Genomic DNA, 18,524 nt, shown 5'->3' on the forward strand with positions numbered 1-18,524 from the left:
TGCGTATAATATTAAGAAAAGGAATTCTTAATTTCCCTGTAATACATAAACTAACTAGTACATTTTCCCCGGAGAATATCTTAACTTGCTCCTATATTTTGGGAAGAGCCATAATTTTCTTGATAAGCTTTTAGTATTCTTTCACATTCAAAATGTTAGGGTAGATTTTTTTCTGAAATTTGTTGTTGTTGTTGCCTTCGGTTCTCTGTTTTTGTTTCCATTGTTACAGAGCACCTGAGAAACTAAGTACTCTGTTTCTAGGAGGTCAAATTACAGACCAACTCATAAATCTATTGTCCTATAGAGAAATCGAAGAACTGCTACCAAAAATGTCAGATTCAAATAGGAACAACAATAACAACGAGAACCAGTAAGATTTTCTTAATCTCTTCTATATTTTGATTATCATTTCGGTTTAACAGATGATTCTCTAACTACATACATTCATTGCTTGAAGAAATTTAATATCAGTATCATCTGAACCCGATCTTCATATCAACATAAAGGGTGTTCCATTTCATCTTCACAAAGTAAGTTTGATTCGATTCTTCATAACATTCATCGCAGAAAAAATGAACAGAGATGTTTGTTTTCCTGATTTTGTCTGAGTTTTTTTTTTTAATTGTTTTTGCAGGAAATGATAGCAAAGAGATCGTCTAAAGTGAGCTTGTTACTAGAGAGAAACGAGATGGATGAGCTGCGTCTGATCCTACGAGATTTAGAAGTGGAAACAGAAGCCTTTGAGCTTGTTGCTAGATTCTGTTATGGTCTTGAAGTCAGGTTTTCGTCTGATAACATTGTCTCTGTTCTCTGCATAGCGTATTACTTAGGGATGAATGAAGAACAAAGCTCTGATAACTTGTTGAGAAAGGCATCTGAGTTCTTAGAGCAACGAGTTTTCCCATGCTGGAATGAGACAGTAAATGCTCTTCGTTCAGGGGACAAGAGTCTTGACAAGCTAGCTGATGTTGGACTTGTCGATCTCTTCTTTGATTCTCTTATCGAAAAAGCTTCATACGATCCAAGACTTCTTGGTGAACTGGTCAAGAACAGAGAAGAGGAAAGTGATGATTATAGACCTAACCCTAGGAGACGGTTGTTTGTTAAAGATTGGAAATCGGAAGATTTGATCACAATTCCGCTTCGGTTATATGAACCTTTGATGATCCGAGCAATTAAATCGCGCAGCATTCCTGTGGAATACATTGTTTTATCGGTCTGCAAATACGCGAAGAAATGGGTTTTCGATGCGGAAGAAAGCCAATTAGGGCAAAGGAGAGAAGTAGTTGAAGCAGTTGAACGACTTTTGCCACATCCGAGAGGGCTAATCTCTTGCGAATTCTTATTTGAATCGCTAAAACATTCTATCTGGTTAGAAGCTAGCTCCGAATGTCGAAACGGATTTGGGATCAGAATCAGCAAACAGCTTGACATGGCTAAATCAACAGATCTCAAGATTCTATCTCAAGGATACAGAGAAAAAGCTGAGAGTTTCGAAGATATCGAGCTCGTTAAAACAGTTGTCATGAGCTTTTACAGTTACTATGCCAATGAAGACTCTGAAGATGTTTCACATTTCGAGAAAGTAGCGAAACTGTTGGAAGAGTTTCTGTTCTTGGCCGCGAGTGAGACTTCTCTGAAGCTCGAGGGGTTTGTGGAATTAGCGGAGATAACAGTGACTATTTCGCAAGGCATCTTGACATACTCTGATGGAATTTACAAAGCCATTGATGCTTTCCTGGAGAGTCATAGATACTTGACTGAATCAGAGAAAATGGAAGTTTGTAAAGTTCTTGATTGTAATAAACTCTCTCAAGAAGGATGCGAGCAAGCCGCGAAAAACCAGAGGCTTCCTCTCAGAATCGTTGTTCATGTTTTGTATGTTTCTCAGCTTCAGATACGTGATACAGTGGCTAAAGAGATCAAGGTTATAGGAGAGAAAGTAGATGAAGACGAAGAAGAAGAGATTGGGGTGTCCAGCGATGAAGATGAGATGGAGAAGATGAGTAGTAAGCTGTTAGGGCTTGAGATTGAGAATCATGAATGTGTTGTTCATCGTTGGAAGAAGACGAAGAAGAAGAAGAATAAGATAAGTGTGTGGACACAAGTGAAGAGGAAATTTGGTTGCTTGACCTCATCTTCTTCTTCAGTTGATGCTTGCACCTGTGATTTCAAGAAGAAGAAGAAAAAGCATCATCACAATAAATAAACTAAACAAAAGACACTATGTTCTTGTTTTTGCTCTGTTTCTGACATTGGAGAACATGTTTTTTTTTCAGGTTATGTTTTTCTTTTCTTTGGTTACTGGTTATTATTTGAATTCATCAAAAACCATAAGAGTAACAAAAAAAAAAGTAAAGCTACAACAAAACAACTTCTTCTATGGGTCTTTTCACATGGTATTTAGTTCTTCTTACTCAAAGAACAACATCCCTTGTTTCACACGTCAACGAGGGTTAGCTTTCTTCAAAGCCTCTCTCTCTCTGTTCAATCTGATTACACAACCAGATAAAAATGATCAGGTCTTGAACTGCGCGCTAAACATTGATCATACAGTATCATGCTCAGTTGTTTCCGACAGATAATCTCAATGGAGTCCTATCGCAATCCTCATCAATGCTACTCTCAGCATCATCATCGCTTCTTGAATGCGATCTACGATGTTCTTGATCTTCTTCTTCTTTGATTCGATTTTGAATCAGATTATTAGAACTACCCTCTTCTTCTTTTCCTCCTCCTCCTCCTTCTTTATCACCAAGAACCACCACATTCCCGAATTGCACGTGCTTCTCACCTTCCCTAGGCGAATTCCTCGGCGCTGGATCCGAATCCGACGCTGCCGTGACGTTCTCCGGGACCTTGTTGTTGTTATTGACGTTCTTCTCATGATCGCCTTTCTCCGGATCGAAATTGGCAACGCTCTTGCTAACGGAGAGCGTGCAAGGCTTGAGGACGCAAGAGTAAACGTAAGCCAAGAACCAAAAGAGCCAAGGGACACCAACGAAGATCATACCAGCTTGTAGAAACAAAGGGTTGGGATCAGAGAGGACCAAGTAGAGTCCCAAAAGGACTCCTCCTGATAAGATACATGAAAGAAACAGAAGAGTGACAATGTATATTCTTGGATCACCTTTTCTCTGATCCATTCGATTTCCGACCAATGTGAAACACAATTGAGAATGTATGTGTTCGAATTTTGCTTTCTTTCTTTCTCTCTTTTTTTCTTTTTTCCTCGGAGGGGAAAATTTGTGTGAACAAAACAAAAAAAGTTAGGTGTAACAGAAAACTGAAAAGAGCGCTTAAAATGCGGACTCGGTTTTATTTAATCAACTCTCTCTCTCTCTCTTTGTTTACCCCTTTTGGTCGCTAAGTTAATATTACTGCGAAGAGTTTTTATTAGTGGAGTCGTTGTTGAGGTTGTTTCGAGACTTCTTTTTTTTATGCTCTAAAAGAGTGAAAATAGGAAAAATGTAGAACATATTTTAATGGTGAAATTATTAACAATTTTTTATTCGAGAAATTATGGTTCAAATTGGATTTTTATGTTCTTAGTAGATAATTACGGTTTGATTAACTATCTTTCGAGTCATATTTCATGATTTTGTTTTTCCATAGTACTGGTAAATAACAAACCATACGACCACGTAAAATATAAAATAAGACTAGTATTATTTATCGTGCTATCGACCAAGAAGCGACGAACGTTCACGATTTCTAGAATACATGACCTCCACCTTTTAAAAACAAATATTATCTAATAAAGATTTTTTTTGGGTATGTGAGATGTGACAACAGATCTTGTGTACATTTTGATGTCACATTTCTAGCCACAACCATTCTTTTTCCTTGTTCACATTGATATGAATCCAAAAACATGTGTCCTTTGAAAATGTTGATGAGACCATCAATCACGTAAAATTAATTAACATTTACGTTATAATTTCAGAATTAAGTTTGTAAGGTAATTTATCTTCTACTAAACATGAATGAATGATCAGTTACGTACACTGATAACGCCTGACGGTGAAAGTTTTGTTTTAGAAAAAATGAAAACCTTTACAAAATGAAACTTGGAAGGCCGGAACCACCAGGTATAAAACAAGTAAGTAATTAACGTCCTGCATATGATTATATCATATACTAATAAATTAATAATGAAACAATTTTGTCTAACTAAGTAAACATATCATTTTTCTTATGTTTCAAATTCAGATTATATTCTTGGACTCCTAGCTTGAGACCTAGGTCAACTAAGCTTCATTTCTTCAACAGTCGTTGACGAGAAACATGTTTTTTTGAGTTTCTAACATCTTTAGATATTAATTTTATCGCATTCTCTTTTATGGCTCGAAAGCTTTTAATACTCACGGGAGTTTCAGAGTTGCTTTTCAATATGCGATGTGGTCATATAACTCGGACCATGTTATGTATAAAATTTATACCTCAAGTATATATGATCTAGTTTTGAGCATCTAAGTTTTGTTAATCTATGTTAAACAATAACATATCGTGTGCTAGTGCATTAACGATTTGCCAAGTCACGTTTTGTGGTTATATCTGTTTCTTTCTTTTCTGTTTTTTTGAATAAAGGTTAATAACTATATGTTTCATGTACGTAGATAGTCTAGACAGTAGTGTCTCCCCCTTTCAGCATAGCAACAGTTCTTTGACAAAGTCAGAAAGCACAATGATACAAACAAACGCAATTCAAAGACTAGTAAGTCATATAAGTACGTAGGATACACGCTCATAAAAACCAAACCACTCATACGATTCATATGCAATCAAATTCAGCCACATCGAGAAGTAGGGCACTAGCTGCACGACATCAAAATATTCTTCGTTTAAACCTTGTATTTTCATGTGAATGAGAATTTTCTTTTTTCAAACCATAATTCGTAATCCACGAAAATCACTGATATTTTGAATAAGAAAATTCTCAAGTTGTATTTTCACGTGTGGTTAGGTTTTATTTAAGTAGGGTCGGAAAGGACCTAGACCATGCAGTATAATTCATCGTTTTGTAGTCCATTTGGAAATCGATGCAAGCATATACAAAATTATAATCTTCACTTGTTTTCCAATGTACTAAAGATTCTTCTCTCTGATGAATAATGATGATCTTAAAATCCAATTTTCACAATGTTTTTTTTTTTTGCCTTTTCTTTCTGTAAAAGCATTTTGTTCAATATAGCCGCGACATATATGGTCACCGGCCACGCCACCACGAGCAAATTTCGCCATTTTCGCCATTGTTTTTTTTTTTTTTGTAGTGAATTGTTCCATAAATTCCGGAGGGAACCAATTACGTACTTTAATTTAAACTCCTTTTCTCAATTCTTCAAAAAGTGATTACTATAAGTGAAGAACTGTGTATAATTAAATTATCAGTAAATACTAGATACAGTAAAAAAACAAATTAACGTATTATAATATTTTAATTGGGTAAACGGTAATTTCTAGATCGATCATACCGGGTTGAGAAAACAAATCTCCCCGTTGATAAACTCCTTACCACAAAATTCGAAACTCCGCTTCTTTCACTCCCCGCCGTCTTCCCGTCGCCACCTTCTCCCCTTTCCTCTCTCCGCCGCGAAGTTCCGACGCCGGCGGTTTCTCTTTCGTCTTCGTCCTCGTCCTCAATCTCTCGCAGCACATCAGCGATCGAAACCACTACACCAGAGTCCAGCGACGCCGATCTCCGAATCCTTAGCAAATCTCCATCTTTACTCTCTCGTCTATCCTCCGTCAGCTGTAATTCCGATCTACCGTCGGTAGTACTGTTCCGAGATCCGATTTCCAGATCTTCGATTACGACAACGGAATCGAAATCGCCGGTTCCGTGTTGATGATAACCGGTTACATTCGAATTGGTTTCCGGTTCCGTTACGGTTTGGTGAACATAACTCGATCGGTTAGCTACGACGAGTATTGAGTCAGCATCATCATCCACCACGGTGTTGTTTTCGGATGTGGCGGTGACAAAAGCGCGGCAAAGAGGGCAGTTAGGGTGAGATTTCAACCAAGTATCGATACAAGGGAGATGAAACGCGTGGTTACATTTAGGCAACAGTCTCAAGCTCTCGTTCTCTTCGAACTCGCTTAAACAAACAGAGCAATCAGAGCCATCCACGAAACCATCTCCTTTCTTGTATCTGTAAACCGTGATTGATTTGATCGTAGACTCGTTGAGACCATCTCCAGTTGTTGTAGTGTTGGAGAGTCTTTGCGTGGAGGAGAAGGCACCGCCGTCACTGTTATTAAGGTTAAGAGTAGTATCTGAGGAGGAGTTTTGGTGGTGGCGATGGCAGTATTTGGAGATGAGAGTGTAGTAGCTGACGAGGATGAAGGCGGAGACGAGGATTCCGATGAGAGCGATGAGGAGAGGGGAGAAAGTGTTGGAGGAGGAGGAGGAAGAGTCGTCGTCGAGGAAGAAAGGAGGAGGAGGAGGGAAGATGAGGTAACACCATTGAGGACAGTAGACGTTGCAGATTCCTTGAGAGCAGTCGTTGTATGAATCGTATGGTGACCATGGGTTAGGGTTTGACATTGAACCCATTTTTTTAATTTCAATGGTGTTTTGTTAATAGAGAAGAAATAAAGAGGAGGAGGAAGAAGAAGATAGAGAGGAGAGAGGAGAGATGGTGAGGTGAAGTGTCACACTCTCTCTTTTTTTCCTTATCTTTGGGCTCTATGTGATTTTATTTTCTTGAGTTGATTAGTATCTTTGGACAAACAACATTTTAACTTCTTCTTTTTTTTTGTTTTCTTGTTCTTAAAGATATGTATGTATGTAAATATATTAATATTGTTGTACATGTTTAACATCCATTTTTACAAACTAACTTTCTATAAATAAAAAATTTAAAACCCAAATAACATGTTTAATGTATCTAGATAATCTTTGAGAAGCCAATGATTAGGCAATAAAAGATAGCTGTTATGTGCTTTTTTTTTTGTTCGTCCTCTTTAAGATAAGTAAAATTAGCCGTGTGAGTATTTGGGTTGGAGGAAGACAAAAATAATAATAGGAGTAGATAATACATTTTGACGTGTGTGTATATATATCTTTAAGCATTGTCGAAGTCGGTCGAGAATGATATATATATGATAGGTGTGACGATACTTAATTGTTTGGTAATATGAAGGATAAGTTACGTAGATAGAGAGGTCAAGTACCTTTCATTTCAAGCATAACATTTGTTGATACATTGTTGGTGAAGACGACTACCTAAAGGAGTCTTCAACATGGGCCACACCTTCACACACTGCTAACAATAATTCACGTTTATGTTAATAATTTATTCGTTTGGTTTATATATTGTTCGTTGTTCGATAGATATCCTAACCTAAAGAGAGAGCCAAATTTGTAATTGTGTCGCAATATTCTGAGCTTTGTAATCAACGAACCTTTTCTTTTTGTTGGGATCTTGATAACATGATTATAAGAATCGACCACTGCATTACACGTTGTTGTAAAAAAAAAAATTGATGCCCTGAACGCATAAAGTATGAGCTTCACCTGCTTTAGGTCAGGGTCGGTCATGTGAGACACTGTCTCTTATATACTGCGATAATTAGATTGATAATATATAAACCCACGTGGCTAAGTGTATGTCTAATTTTGTATTTGGATATGAAAAAAAAAAACATCAATTTTCAAACCAACCTAAAGATGGGATAGCTAAACAAACATCTTTAATTTTGATTTCTAACCACATCTAAGTGTATTTAATGATAAGTAAAAGTGTCTCTCTAATGGTTTTGAAAAATTGACTTTAAAATTCTTTGGGAAAAGATTGTTAACCAACATTTTTTTCATATTTTGACCAAATATATAGAAAATGACGTCAAAATAATTCATACTACAACAAGAAAGAGAGTTGTAGGGTTTTTTTTTCACAATTTTTTACCTATATATATCTTCGAGTGGACAGACATGAACATCAAAGATAACTAAAGTGATGTAAAGAAGAAGATAACTCAAATTTGTAAGGTCAATAAGATTTGGTAACTTAGCAGGGAATCCTATAAGTGCGTCAAATAATCTCAATCTCAATTTTTATAAACCACCACGAAGAAATAAAAAAGATTCGGATGCTTCAGCTTGAGTCCAAAGTTACTGTCATCTGTCTCACCACCATTATTAGAAAATGATTCACTTAATTAAAAAACAATAGTGAACCCAAATATTTGAAATAGTGAAAAATTAGATAAATCTGATAATACTCAACATCGAGGAAGTAGTTGAGTTATAGTGCGTCTCTTGACGTTTTTTTTCATCATAGATACGATTCATCGTGGAACATTTCTCAAACTTAAACCTGTGTTAGTCGGCCCAATATATAAGCCCATAAGAATAGACCGGTTCGGCTTTCTCGAGAAATTCTCAAAACCGTTTCTTCTAAATCGAAGCGCTGTGACTAAAACTAAGATCGAGAGAGGTGAAGCCATGGAAATTTCCCGAGCTCGTTCAAGCTTCGTTTGTCTTCTTCTTTTGATACTCTCCTTTTGTTTACTGTCCTGTGTTTTGGCTAAATCTCCTCGTCCTATCTCCGTAAGTATTTCTGTTCTCTCACTCAATTCTAAGCTCCGTTGCAATTATGGTTGCTAATTTTGCGGGAGGAATCAAAATTTTTGGTAGGATGTAGAGATCAGGCAGAAGAAGAACGAATGCTATGCTGATATAGAGAGGTGAGATCAGGATGAAGTAAAAGGATTTTACATGCTTCTGTTGAGAAAAAAATTTTGCTATTTTTTTTTTTTTTTTTTGTCTTTTACATGCTTCTGTTGAGAAAAAATTTCTTGATTCTACTGATGTGATTAGGCTACTAGGGAACACCATATCGTTATCCTAAGTTTGATTCTTGCTTATCTCTTACAGATTGGGAAATTTTGTAGCTTTACTCATTGTAGGATGATTTGGCTAAACTTGTTAAGCAGATTCTTGGCTCTTCTTTGCTCACTTTTGTGATTTTGTGTTGTGGGATACAAACAGTGGGTTATGGGGTTGGCAATGCATATCTTCTGCAATAGCAAAAGAGAACTGTGCGCTGCGATGCCTTTCTCCGGTTTGCTATGAACTCATTTATGAGAGTGATCCGGTGAGGCTTGTAAAAACGATGATTATGATCATGTTCAAGTTTTCTGTAATTTCTGTCTCTTCAGTATGCATTGTCTTGTTTTATTGTTGCAGCTTGAAGAAGGCGAAAAAGATTTGATTAGAAGCCAAGAATACAAGTATTGTATGTACAAGTAAGGTCAAAGCGACTATATTCTTTTTGGTTTTACTACCACTTTTTGGAACTTGACAATCATTGTGGTTCTCACTCCCCATTAGGTGAGGACAATATGAATAATGAGTTTTCTTAACCGATATGAAACATCTAAATATTGATCTGTTTTTGCAGGTTATCTCTCGGGGAAAGCCTAGACGGTGTCCGAGGCAGTTTTTGATAGTATCAAAGAAGAAAGACTCAGTGAAGACTTTTTTTCTTTTGCCTTTGCCAAAAGCTGAGCGTAGCTCTTGAGCTTGAGAGATCCATGGTATTCTGTTCTATCAGGTCTGAAGCCATGTAAGGCTTTGATTGTTACAAACTTACAATCATCAATTTTTGCGTATATGGTTGTTTATATGAGACGTTTACATTTCTGATTGGTAAATCCATCGAATTTCACAAACCATTGTACAAATATAAATCTAAGACTTATATTAAGAAACAATGAGAAACTTTACTTCTAGAATGGATTTGGTTACATAAGTTTGGGAACAGAGAAAAAAAAAAAAGCTCAAAAGAGTTACAATTCTTGAGATCCAAACACACCCCTAAAATGATTTCTAACCCAAATCATCACATTCATGGAGTAGGATTGAATGATGCAATAAACGCAGCCCTTTTCATGTGTGGTCAATTCGTTACAGTTATAGCCGCTCGCCTTGCTCACGAGCAATAGAAGCAGAGAGGATTCCAAGATCTCGATTGAGAACAGTCAATGCAGCTTCACACTCAGATACAATTCTCGACACAGAAGAAGGCTCTCCAGCAACTGTCCCCGATGATCCAATGGAAAGTGCTGCATGTGAGTCTCTTAGATTCTTCAAGTTACCTAGGAACTGTTGCCAAACAATACACAAATAATTTCATTTCATCGTGTTATCAGAATCAAGTATAACTGATATGGACTTGATCCGGCTCTTGAACACAGTTCTCACTAAAGTTACATCCGCCAAGAGCTACTCAATATAGTAGATACAACCAAGTAATAAGATAGGAGACAATCAGGTACCTTTAAAAGCATATTATATGCTTCCAGTAAACGGTTTGCAGCAGGACCAAAACCATGAAGCTGAGGCACTTCCATCATATGTGTCCATGGACGAATTTCCTGAAAAATCAAAAGATATTCTCAGACATATTTTTGCGACATGCAGCATGATAGAAAGAAATAGCATATGTCATGTCTACAAGAAAAATGCTGAACTTAATCAATTTGTTTCCAGCTGATTTAGACTGATAAAAAGAGAGAATTATGATTAGAATGAAAAAACACCTTTGTGTAGATTGTATTGAACGCCCTAGCAGTTTCAAGAAACGATTCTAAACGAGCCCTTAGTTGAGATTCCACTTCAGTATATTCTTCATCTGGGTTGTAAGCATGCTGAAAGGAGAAATCAAGGAGAAAAGACATAATTAATTGAAACAATCTGGACTTAGCAGTTAAAAACACAAGACTGTGGCCTTCTATCAACAAGTCAATAAGTAGTAGGAATTGAGTTTGCATATAAGTATTAGTTAGAATGAAGGTCAAGTCTTGGCTACATCAGAAGCTACTTATAAAGAGAAATAGGAGTTATATGTTAAGCAATTGGTATATGCAGTTTACAGGCAAATGTGCGATGAGGAATATGTTGAGTGAAATATTTCAAGTCTGACGAAACAGCAAATTGGTCCAATGAGTTCTTTACTTGAGAGTCAAAACAAAACTCACCTTTGCTGCCAAGTCATCGACTTTCTGTTGAAGATTAGAGAGAATCTTGGCCTGTTCTGAAAGTTTTGTCTCCAGTTCTGAAACATCTGGTCTGCAAATAAACTTCCATTAAGGAACATAATGTCACTACATCTGCTGAAACATAAAACAGGAATCTAAGGACCTAGGTTTGCACGTAAATTGTAGTATAATTTAAAGCTTGATCTCAAATGGAAAACTCTAAGACCAGGTAGATCTGGAAGAATACGTAATGATAAAGGATATAACTAAATGACACCAAAAACACATTGCTAACCCTTGGGGCTCATAGTGGCTAAATTTCATATGTTGATTTGAAGAACTAAGTTTACACTTACAGTTCATCTGAAAATTCGTATTACCCACAATCACTAAATAACGACAAAAGGTGCAGTAACTTGGAGATAGCAGGAGAAAGTAGTTCTTACAATGGATATATCGACTGGATCTGCACATCAGCAGGGAACAGTTTACATTCTTCAGAAAATATAAGAGACTGTCTCTCTGCAATAGCATCTATGAGCTGGATATCTTTGGCAACCTGCTCATCAATACTGAAGAACAAGCAAAATCAGTGTTATGCTCAAAGAACAAAACAAACTATAATGTAGATGGGAATTAGGAAGATAAAAGACTACAAGATGCCAGTCTAATGATATAAACTGGCGGATTGCAGATACAAGTGATATTTCTACCTCCATTCTTGATTATCTGAGAATAGACTTGCCTCCACTAAATCAACAATATTGCGAAGCATTTCCATCCGATCTTCATAGGTTCCATGTCCCTGTAACAATGATACTATTATTGCATTTTCAAAGTTTTTACAAAACAAAAGAAAAATTCAATCGTGGAACTTGAGCAGATATAAGCCAATTGTAAAAGAGATGATCTAACAATTATAAAAAGCTTACTTGAATGGCTTCTATATCTACTGATGGTGTAATCCCCAAAAACTTTGCTATCTCTGCCAAATCTGAAAAGAAGAAATCCTTTAACACATCAAAACTAACATACATGCCGGAATAGCAATCACTCAAACAAACTCTTCCAGGAGTACCAAAATATCAATGGAACTAAGAACCATTGTATATCAAAGCTCAAGCACTAATGGAAACATATTCTATATGATAAAAGAAACACTTACACTGAATACGAACAGTTTCTTCATCACGAACCCCAGCATCTCCTTGGAGATTTTGCTGTGAGAAAGGAGATTTATCACCCAATAACCTTGAAGAATAGCCAAAAGAAGAAAAATTTCAGGTTACTCAAGCAATTCAAGCAGACCCATTTCTCCATTTTGACATTGACCAAACACAGTGTCAACAGATTTTGATTAGACTCGAAATTTTCAAAATTGTGCTAGTTCAATAGATCTTAAAAATTAAAAGTTTCCCAGTTTTGTTTTCCGGTATATGATCGGAAACAGACACATAAAGTCGGAGAAGAAGAGATTTACTTGAAGAAAAGCCATTCGAGAAGAGCGTAACGTTCCATCCCGGCGAAGAGGAGAGATTGAGCAGGAGCATTTGCCCTAGGATAGTTAAGCAACCCTAGCTTCTTCTGTATCTCTTCCATCTGCTTCGCCGCCATTTTCCTCTTCCCACTGATTCCGGCGACGTCTTCAACAACGATTCAAATCTCGAGATCTGACACTAGCCTCGCCGATGGTAAAAAAAAAAAAAAATTGGAATAAAAAATTTAAAAAGTGTCGTAAAAAAAATTAGGGATTTCCCAAAAAACTATATAATAACTTTTTTGTTTGGTTAAAGGTGTACTATATTGGAAGGAAACACAAAGTCCAAGAACAGAGCTTTCAAAAAAAATTTGTACTTCCCAACGGATCTCTGACGTTCGGTCCAGAGCCGACGACGACCCACAAGCCGAAACCAAAGTTATCTCTTTTCTCTCTCCCTCTCTCTCTCTTCTCCTGCGTTCGTGGTTGCTCTGCTTGCTTAAGCAGCAATGATCTCCCTGAATCTATCTCCTTCTCTGAATCCGGGTCTCCTCCACAAGACCCGGACCCGTCAACAACCGACCCGTCTCTCTGCTCTGCTCGTCACCAACCCTGAACCCTTCAAGCACAGTTACTCACTAGGGCTTTCTCCGGTTCCCAGTCTCCAGATTCGCACCGATTCAAAACCCTTGCTTTCACTCACTAACCCCGGATACACATCTGGGTTCTCGAGAAAACCCAGATCCGTCGCCGCCGCTGGGTCATCGGATTCGAATCCAGATGGGGATTACGAAGAGTCCGATCTTGGTGAAGCGGAGAAGAAAGCGAAGAAGGCGAAGACTCTTCAGTTAGGGATCGTGTTCGGTCTTTGGTATTTTCAGAACATTGTCTTCAACATCTTCAACAAAAAGGCACTCAATGTCTTCCCTTATCCATGGCTTCTCGCTTCGTTTCAGCTCTTTGCAGGTTCCATTTGGATGTTAATCTTATGGTCATTTAAGCTATACCCTTGCCCTAAGATTTCAAAACCCTTCATCATTGCTCTCCTTGGTCCTGCATTGTTCCACACTATTGGACACATCTCAGCTTGTGTCTCGTTCTCCAAAGTAGCTGTTTCTTTCACTCATGTTATCAAATCAGCAGAGCCTGTGTTCTCGGTTATTTTCTCGTCTCTGCTCGGTGATTCGTACCCAATAGCTGTCTGGTTATCGATTCTTCCAATCGTTATGGGTTGTTCTTTAGCTGCAGTCACTGAAGTCTCGTTCAATTTAGGTGGATTATCAGGAGCTATGATTAGTAATGTTGGTTTCGTATTGCGAAACATTTACTCTAAACGAAGTTTACAGAGCTTTAAAGAGATTGATGGATTGAATCTGTATGGTTGCATCAGTATACTCTCTCTGCTTTATCTGTTTCCCGTGGCTATTTTCGTTGAAGGATCACATTGGGTTCCAGGTTACCATAAAGCCATTGCGTCTGTTGGGAAACCATCAACGTTCTACTTTTGGGTTATGCTCTCTGGTGTCTTCTACCATTTGTACAACCAATCTTCGTATCAGGCCCTCGACGAGATCAGTCCATTGACTTTCTCTGTAGGGAATACAATGAAGAGAGTTGTGGTGATTGTCTCTACGGTTTTGGTGTTTAGGAATCCTGTTAGGCCTCTGAATGCTCTTGGATCAGCCATTGCGATTTTTGGAACCTTCTTGTATTCTCAGGCCACCGCAAAGAAGAAGAAGATTGAAGTTGGAGGTGATAAGAAGAACTAAAGGTTTTAAGGGCAAATCCAATGTTTCCTCAAGCTTTTGTATTCTTTCCAAGTTTTGTTTTTTTTTTGCTGTTTTAAATCTTATTATGAGACTAGAATCTTCATTTCTGTTAACTGGTTCAGTTGCTTAAAAGACTTTGATCTACTTTAGTTCTTGACCTCTACTGGATTTTATTCCATTAATATGAAGTTGGTCTGATTCTGAGAAGAGTCAAATTTCTTAATCTTAAGCCAGTTTCTTCCTAATACAATGAGACTTTTGAGTCCAATTTAAAAACTGTACACTAAAAAACACAAATGAGAGTTCCTTTTTTCACCAGGAGTAATGCCGGAACCTTCTCCGGCTCATTCTCCTGAAAGGTTTACAAGCCAAAATGCTAAGATCAACAGCTGCTGCAAGCGCCATGAAAATGGCTGCATCTTCCACGCAAGTTACATGCCGCATAGCCAACTGCACCACGGGCTTACTGCTTTTTCCTTCCCCTTGCACTCTTGAGCTCATTACAAACCCGCCTCCAGACACACATTGTCCCAGACCTGAGAAGTCTCCGCTACTCTGCGGGCTTGGAATCGGGGTAGCTGCAACCGTTAGCATCTGCTTATCCGTATCGATTAAAAATTCCCCGCCTTTCTCAGCGCTGATGAGAATTTCAGACATTAAAACATCTCCAATTTCTAGCCCGTTTGATAAAAGATGGAATCTGCAACACACAGAGTCTCTGATCCCGCGTTCTCGCCAAGCTTCGAGCTTTCCCCATGGCTGCCAGCTGTTGGGTCGAGATGGGTCAGGTCGGACCACAAGCCAAGCACCCGGGTTGGACTTGGCGACCCAATCACAGCCAGTGGATGGGACAAAAGGAGTTGTTATGAAAGCAGCAGCAACTGCAGAGCCAGAGAGATCATGTATCTTCACCTTCCAGCCTTTTCTCTCACGTCTCTCACTCTCAAGTTCAGTTCCATCACCTGAACTTGACCAGTAACCATTCAACGGATCCACCTGTGACACCCTGAGGAATCAATAGCTCCATCAGCAACTATATAGAGAACACAAAGAGACAGATTTGTGCAACTATGAATAAATCAAAAGTCACCTGTCTCGGCTAAATTTGCAACTGAAGATAGGTTGCTTGACCGAGCCACGAAGTTGAACTATCTGAGGGCTTAAAGTAGTAACATCCTCAAACTGGAAAACATATCTAGGATCAGGATCGAGCTTCACTCTCAAATGAAGCTCTGCGCCACCATCCCGCTTATTTTTTCCAATACCGATCCATCCATTGAAGAGAATCATTGGTTTCCCTTCTCCCCATTCAGGACCTACCTCCAACTTAAATATCCCAATCTGCTGTCTTTTTGCACCAACACCGCAATTCGAAGTCTTTTTACCCGTAAAAACCGAAATTTCCAAGTGAGCATGAGGAGTATAGAAGCATCCAGGGGTCATAAGAGCTCTCAAATCAGATTCTTCAAGATAAAAGCTTGTGGAAACACTATGATGGTCAGGAGCAGCATCTAGGGACGGCATCAAAGGGACAGATGTTGTTTGAACAGGAAAGCCTCGGAGTTTTATTTCACAAGAACATTGAGAAGAACAGTTCTTCTTCTCACCTGATCTTGAGGAAGAATTTAAGAGGATCTTTGGAATTCTTAAAGCGAGAGAGCCAATAGATAGGCGAATAAAAGCTTGGGGATCCATTAAATGTCAGAAAATTGCCCCCATTGGATCACAGAGGCTGCATATCCATGGTGGTACGATCAATCAACCTAACAACAAGCCAACACCAAAGAAGGAAAGAGATTAAACCAAAGTTAAACCAAAATCAACAGAAACTGAGAACACAACAAAAGTATGAAACAAAACAACACTCTAGTGCCTTAAGAAACTAATAGATGAACTGTTCAAACAATCATTAAAACACTTCTACTGAAATAGAAATTTCCCTCTCTTTTTCTTTATGACAACACCACTAAGCTAGAGAATTTAATTATCTTTCCTTTTTCCACATGACTTCTACTATTAAGTAAACTTAAAGCTTCAAGCTCTAAGAGATTAAAATACTTAGATTAAACAACAGCAAGAGACAAACTCCATTACATTTAACAAACCTTAAAGCTAAATATAAGCTGCTCAAGCTATAATATAACCAATTCAAGTCGAGGTAATGAAACACAAAGAAGCAGAGAGAGAATCAAATTAAGTGAAAAGAGCTCAATTTTTTTGATGAAACAATAAATAAGAGCAGAAAAAATTAGGATTTTTCAAGAAATGAGGAAAGAAAGAAACAAATTAGAATTATGGTACAAACCTGTGTAAACCCGTAAGCATAATTTTCAAGACAATCTGATAGATTTTTTTTTTTGGTAAAAGACAATCTGATAGATCCCAAGAAAGCTAGAACCTTTACAAAATCCTCTCGTAAAAACCAAAAAAGAAATGAGAATAGTAGTGAAATGGTAGCAGAAGAATCAAAGAGAGAGAGGGAACAGAAACATAGAGAGAGATTTAAAGATTATTGTTATTATTAAGATGATTGTGATGCGATTTCGATTTTTTTGGTATTCACAAAGCCCCAAAGAGAGAAACTTTTCTTTTTCTTCGTCTTCTTCTTCTTCTTCTCTCTCTCTCGTTTTTGCTGTGTAAGTAAAAATATTCTAACACCCGAAGAAAAAATGGTGTGTGATATTCTTTGGCTACGAAATTGACGGGGAGAATATAAACGCAAATAAAGGGTTTCTATTTTTGCTCCTCTTTTTGCAATTTATTTATCTCCTCTTTTATCCTTTTTTTTTTTTACGTCAAACTTACAATTACATAATATATTTTTTTCATTGATCCGAGAAAAAAAAACATTCATTATAGTTTTACTACATGCTATGTAAATTTTACTCCATTGGAATATTTTAGTAATGAGTTCTTCCATCAAATTTAATAGTTTATGTATTCGGTATTAATTATGAAATTTTAATAAAATTCAAATATAAAATTGTTATAATCTTATTTTAAAAACGATATGGTTTCTTAAATGTATACGAACAAACATGCTATGGAAATTAATGCTTTAAACATCTGTCCACTCATATTCTATCACATCACATTTTAGTTTTTCTTATATTATACTATTAGATATTTTTTTAATATAATTTTTTAAACAATATTCTTATGATATAAATTTAATAGATGAAAATAAAATTTCACTAATATTAATTTGAAGTTCATAACTATAAATAATTATTTAAAATATCAGTATATTATATGTTATTGTCTAGATTTCAACATGATTCAATATTTGGTACCTAGTTTTTACTTAAAAAAATAATAATAGCCCCATCCTCAAAGCATGTTTGAGGAACTATTATAATGATTTAGTATTAAATAAATGGGTGTCACTCCTTATTTTATCAACAATAATAACTTCAACCCACTCGAATTATTGAACTAGAGGGTAGGTTAAATATAGTGTTTGGTGAGGATAAAAAACAAAAAAAAAAGATAATATCCAAAAAAAAAAAAGAAGTCAATTTACGTAACAAAACACACACAAATTATTATCGAGTTTATCTAATTATTATATTAAGAATATGGAATAAACAAGAAAAAAATGTTAAGAATATTAAGTAGATGGGATTATCATATGGGTACGTGAATACAGCTGGAGCCATGTTTTCTCCTTTACATACAAAAGAAAAAAATCTAATCACTTTCAGACACATAAGCCTGACTTCATATCCCAACTGTCCAACTTTATTTTAGTATTTTAGTTTTGTTTTTCAAGAATATGCAAAATTTGATATAAAATTTCATAATTGAACTACTAGTAGTCTACTAGACGTGGTGGTCATCGAAACTTGTAAATTATTTTCACTATTTTTCTTTTTAAAATTCACAATCATGCACCATGAGAGTCGAGAGATATAAAATGGATAATTATATATTTGCACGACGTTTACTATAAAATGTAGAGATAGACTCGCTAAATTTGTTTCCACTTATATCTCCTGTTTATAATTAATTTGATATGATTATTGATTAGTACCAAATTTTACAATATGATGCAACTTTCTCTAAATAAGATATAAAAAATAAAAATAAATAAAAAAAGAAAGAGCCGCAAAGGAGGAAAGAGATGGGTTATCGAGGAGCTGACATCTTTCGACATGTGCTTCTCTTACTGTCATTTAGTTCATCATCTCTCTCAGACTTCTTCTTTTGCCCTCTTTTGAATCAGAACTATATAATAGTATATATGTTCATGTCTAGATTCTCTGTATTAAATGATGTCTTAAACTGTT

The 18,524-nt window shown here is 36.7% G+C and overlaps 7 protein-coding genes across 8 annotated transcripts; 3 read left to right on the forward strand and 4 right to left on the reverse strand.

Annotated features, from left to right (window-relative positions):
- Nucleotides 1-44: 44 nt before the first annotated feature.
- On the forward strand, nt 45-2,209 carry LOC17883514 (BTB/POZ domain-containing protein At5g17580). The gene is made up of 3 exons (XM_023781572.1): nt 45-370; nt 458-530; nt 635-2,209. The coding sequence occupies exons 1-3, from the start codon at nt 330-332 to the stop codon at nt 2,207-2,209; spliced, it is 1,689 nt and encodes a 562-aa protein (XP_023637340.1). The 5' UTR covers nt 45-329.
- Nucleotides 2,210-2,320: 111 nt separating this feature from the next.
- Nucleotides 2,321-3,266, reverse strand: LOC17884113. The gene has a single exon (XM_006289527.2). The coding sequence runs from the start codon at nt 3,144-3,146 to the stop codon at nt 2,565-2,567; it is 582 nt and encodes a 193-aa protein (XP_006289589.1). The 5' UTR covers nt 3,147-3,266; the 3' UTR covers nt 2,321-2,564.
- A 2,071-nt stretch (nt 3,267-5,337) lies between these two features.
- LOC17882932 (RING-H2 finger protein ATL52) lies at nt 5,338-6,815 on the reverse strand. Its single transcript, XM_006287905.2, has one exon. It carries the CDS (start codon nt 6,557-6,559, stop codon nt 5,438-5,440), a length of 1,122 nt encoding a protein of 373 aa, XP_006287967.1. The 5' UTR covers nt 6,560-6,815; the 3' UTR covers nt 5,338-5,437.
- Nucleotides 6,816-8,385: 1,570 nt separating this feature from the next.
- Nucleotides 8,386-9,681, forward strand: LOC17883895. Of its 2 annotated transcripts, none has more exons than XR_002833570.1 (5): nt 8,386-8,557; nt 8,645-8,694; nt 8,999-9,104; nt 9,197-9,340; nt 9,411-9,681. XR_002833570.1 is itself a non-coding variant. In XM_006289953.2 (5 exons), exons 1-5 carry the CDS (start codon nt 8,453-8,455, stop codon nt 9,454-9,456), a joined length of 366 nt encoding a protein of 121 aa, XP_006290015.1. In that variant the 5' UTR covers nt 8,387-8,452; the 3' UTR covers nt 9,457-9,676. The 2 variants fall into 2 exon arrangements, 1 of the variants encoding a protein (XP_006290015.1); XM_006289953.2 differs by having other exon boundaries at nt 8,387-8,557; nt 9,197-9,255; nt 9,411-9,676.
- A 31-nt stretch (nt 9,682-9,712) lies between these two features.
- On the reverse strand, nt 9,713-12,707 carry LOC17883146 (AUGMIN subunit 7). The gene is made up of 9 exons (XM_006286619.2): nt 12,470-12,707; nt 12,155-12,240; nt 11,922-11,983; nt 11,703-11,794; nt 11,436-11,561; nt 10,990-11,080; nt 10,552-10,659; nt 10,288-10,386; nt 9,713-10,114 (listed from the first exon to the last, which is right to left on the reverse strand). The coding sequence occupies exons 1-9, from the start codon at nt 12,601-12,603 to the stop codon at nt 9,923-9,925; spliced, it is 990 nt and encodes a 329-aa protein (XP_006286681.1). The 5' UTR covers nt 12,604-12,707; the 3' UTR covers nt 9,713-9,922.
- Nucleotides 12,708-12,790: 83 nt separating this feature from the next.
- LOC17881685 (xylulose 5-phosphate/phosphate translocator, chloroplastic) lies at nt 12,791-14,394 on the forward strand. Its single transcript, XM_006289803.2, has one exon. The coding sequence runs from the start codon at nt 12,976-12,978 to the stop codon at nt 14,233-14,235; it is 1,260 nt and encodes a 419-aa protein (XP_006289865.1). The 5' UTR covers nt 12,791-12,975; the 3' UTR covers nt 14,236-14,394.
- A 39-nt stretch (nt 14,395-14,433) lies between these two features.
- Nucleotides 14,434-16,755, reverse strand: LOC17883830. The gene is made up of 3 exons (XM_006289517.2): nt 16,541-16,755; nt 15,326-15,998; nt 14,434-15,241 (listed from the first exon to the last, which is right to left on the reverse strand). The coding sequence occupies exons 2-3, from the start codon at nt 15,928-15,930 to the stop codon at nt 14,548-14,550; spliced, it is 1,299 nt and encodes a 432-aa protein (XP_006289579.1). The 5' UTR covers nt 15,931-15,998; nt 16,541-16,755; the 3' UTR covers nt 14,434-14,547.
- Between the last annotated feature and the right edge of the window lie 1,769 nt (nt 16,756-18,524).

Source organism: Capsella rubella, unplaced genomic scaffold, assembly GCF_000375325.1.
Source record: "Capsella rubella cultivar Monte Gargano unplaced genomic scaffold, Caprub1_0 scaffold_6, whole genome shotgun sequence".
NCBI classification, from domain to species: domain Eukaryota; kingdom Viridiplantae; phylum Streptophyta; class Magnoliopsida; order Brassicales; family Brassicaceae; genus Capsella; species Capsella rubella.

Coding starts and splice junctions, on each gene's coding strand:
- LOC17883514 (XM_023781572.1), top strand. CDS start 330: ATGTCAGATTCAAATAGGAACAACAATAACAACGAGAACCA. Junction 371..457: donor AACAATAACAACGAGAACCA/GTAAGATTTTCT, acceptor CATTGCTTGAAG/AAATTTAATATCAGTATCAT. Junction 531..634: donor TTCCATTTCATCTTCACAAA/GTAAGTTTGATT, acceptor TTGTTTTTGCAG/GAAATGATAGCAAAGAGATC.
- LOC17884113 (XM_006289527.2), bottom strand. CDS start 3,146: ATGGATCAGAGAAAAGGTGATCCAAGAATATACATTGTCACTCTTCTG.
- LOC17882932 (XM_006287905.2), bottom strand. CDS start 6,559: ATGGGTTCAATGTCAAACCCTAACCCATGGTCACCATACGATTCATAC.
- LOC17883895 (XM_006289953.2), top strand. CDS start 8,453: ATGGAAATTTCCCGAGCTCGTTCAAGCTTCGTTTGTCTTCTTCTTTTG. Junction 8,558..8,644: donor AATCTCCTCGTCCTATCTCC/GTAAGTATTTCT, acceptor AATTTTTGGTAG/GATGTAGAGATCAGGCAGAA. Junction 9,105..9,196: donor TCATTTATGAGAGTGATCCG/GTGAGGCTTGTA, acceptor TTATTGTTGCAG/CTTGAAGAAGGCGAAAAAGA.
- LOC17883146 (XM_006286619.2), bottom strand. CDS start 12,603: ATGGCGGCGAAGCAGATGGAAGAGATACAGAAGAAGCTAGGGTTGCTT. Junction 11,984..12,154: donor AGAAACTGTTCGTATTCAGT/GTAAGTGTTTCT, acceptor TCTTCTTTTCAG/ATTTGGCAGAGATAGCAAAG. Junction 10,387..10,551: donor TCAATACAATCTACACAAAG/GTGTTTTTTCAT, acceptor TTGATTTTTCAG/GAAATTCGTCCATGGACACA.
- LOC17881685 (XM_006289803.2), top strand. CDS start 12,976: ATGATCTCCCTGAATCTATCTCCTTCTCTGAATCCGGGTCTCCTCCAC.
- LOC17883830 (XM_006289517.2), bottom strand. CDS start 15,930: ATGGATCCCCAAGCTTTTATTCGCCTATCTATTGGCTCTCTCGCTTTA. Junction 15,242..15,325: donor TGCAAATTTAGCCGAGACAG/GTGACTTTTGAT, acceptor TTGATTCCTCAG/GGTGTCACAGGTGGATCCGT.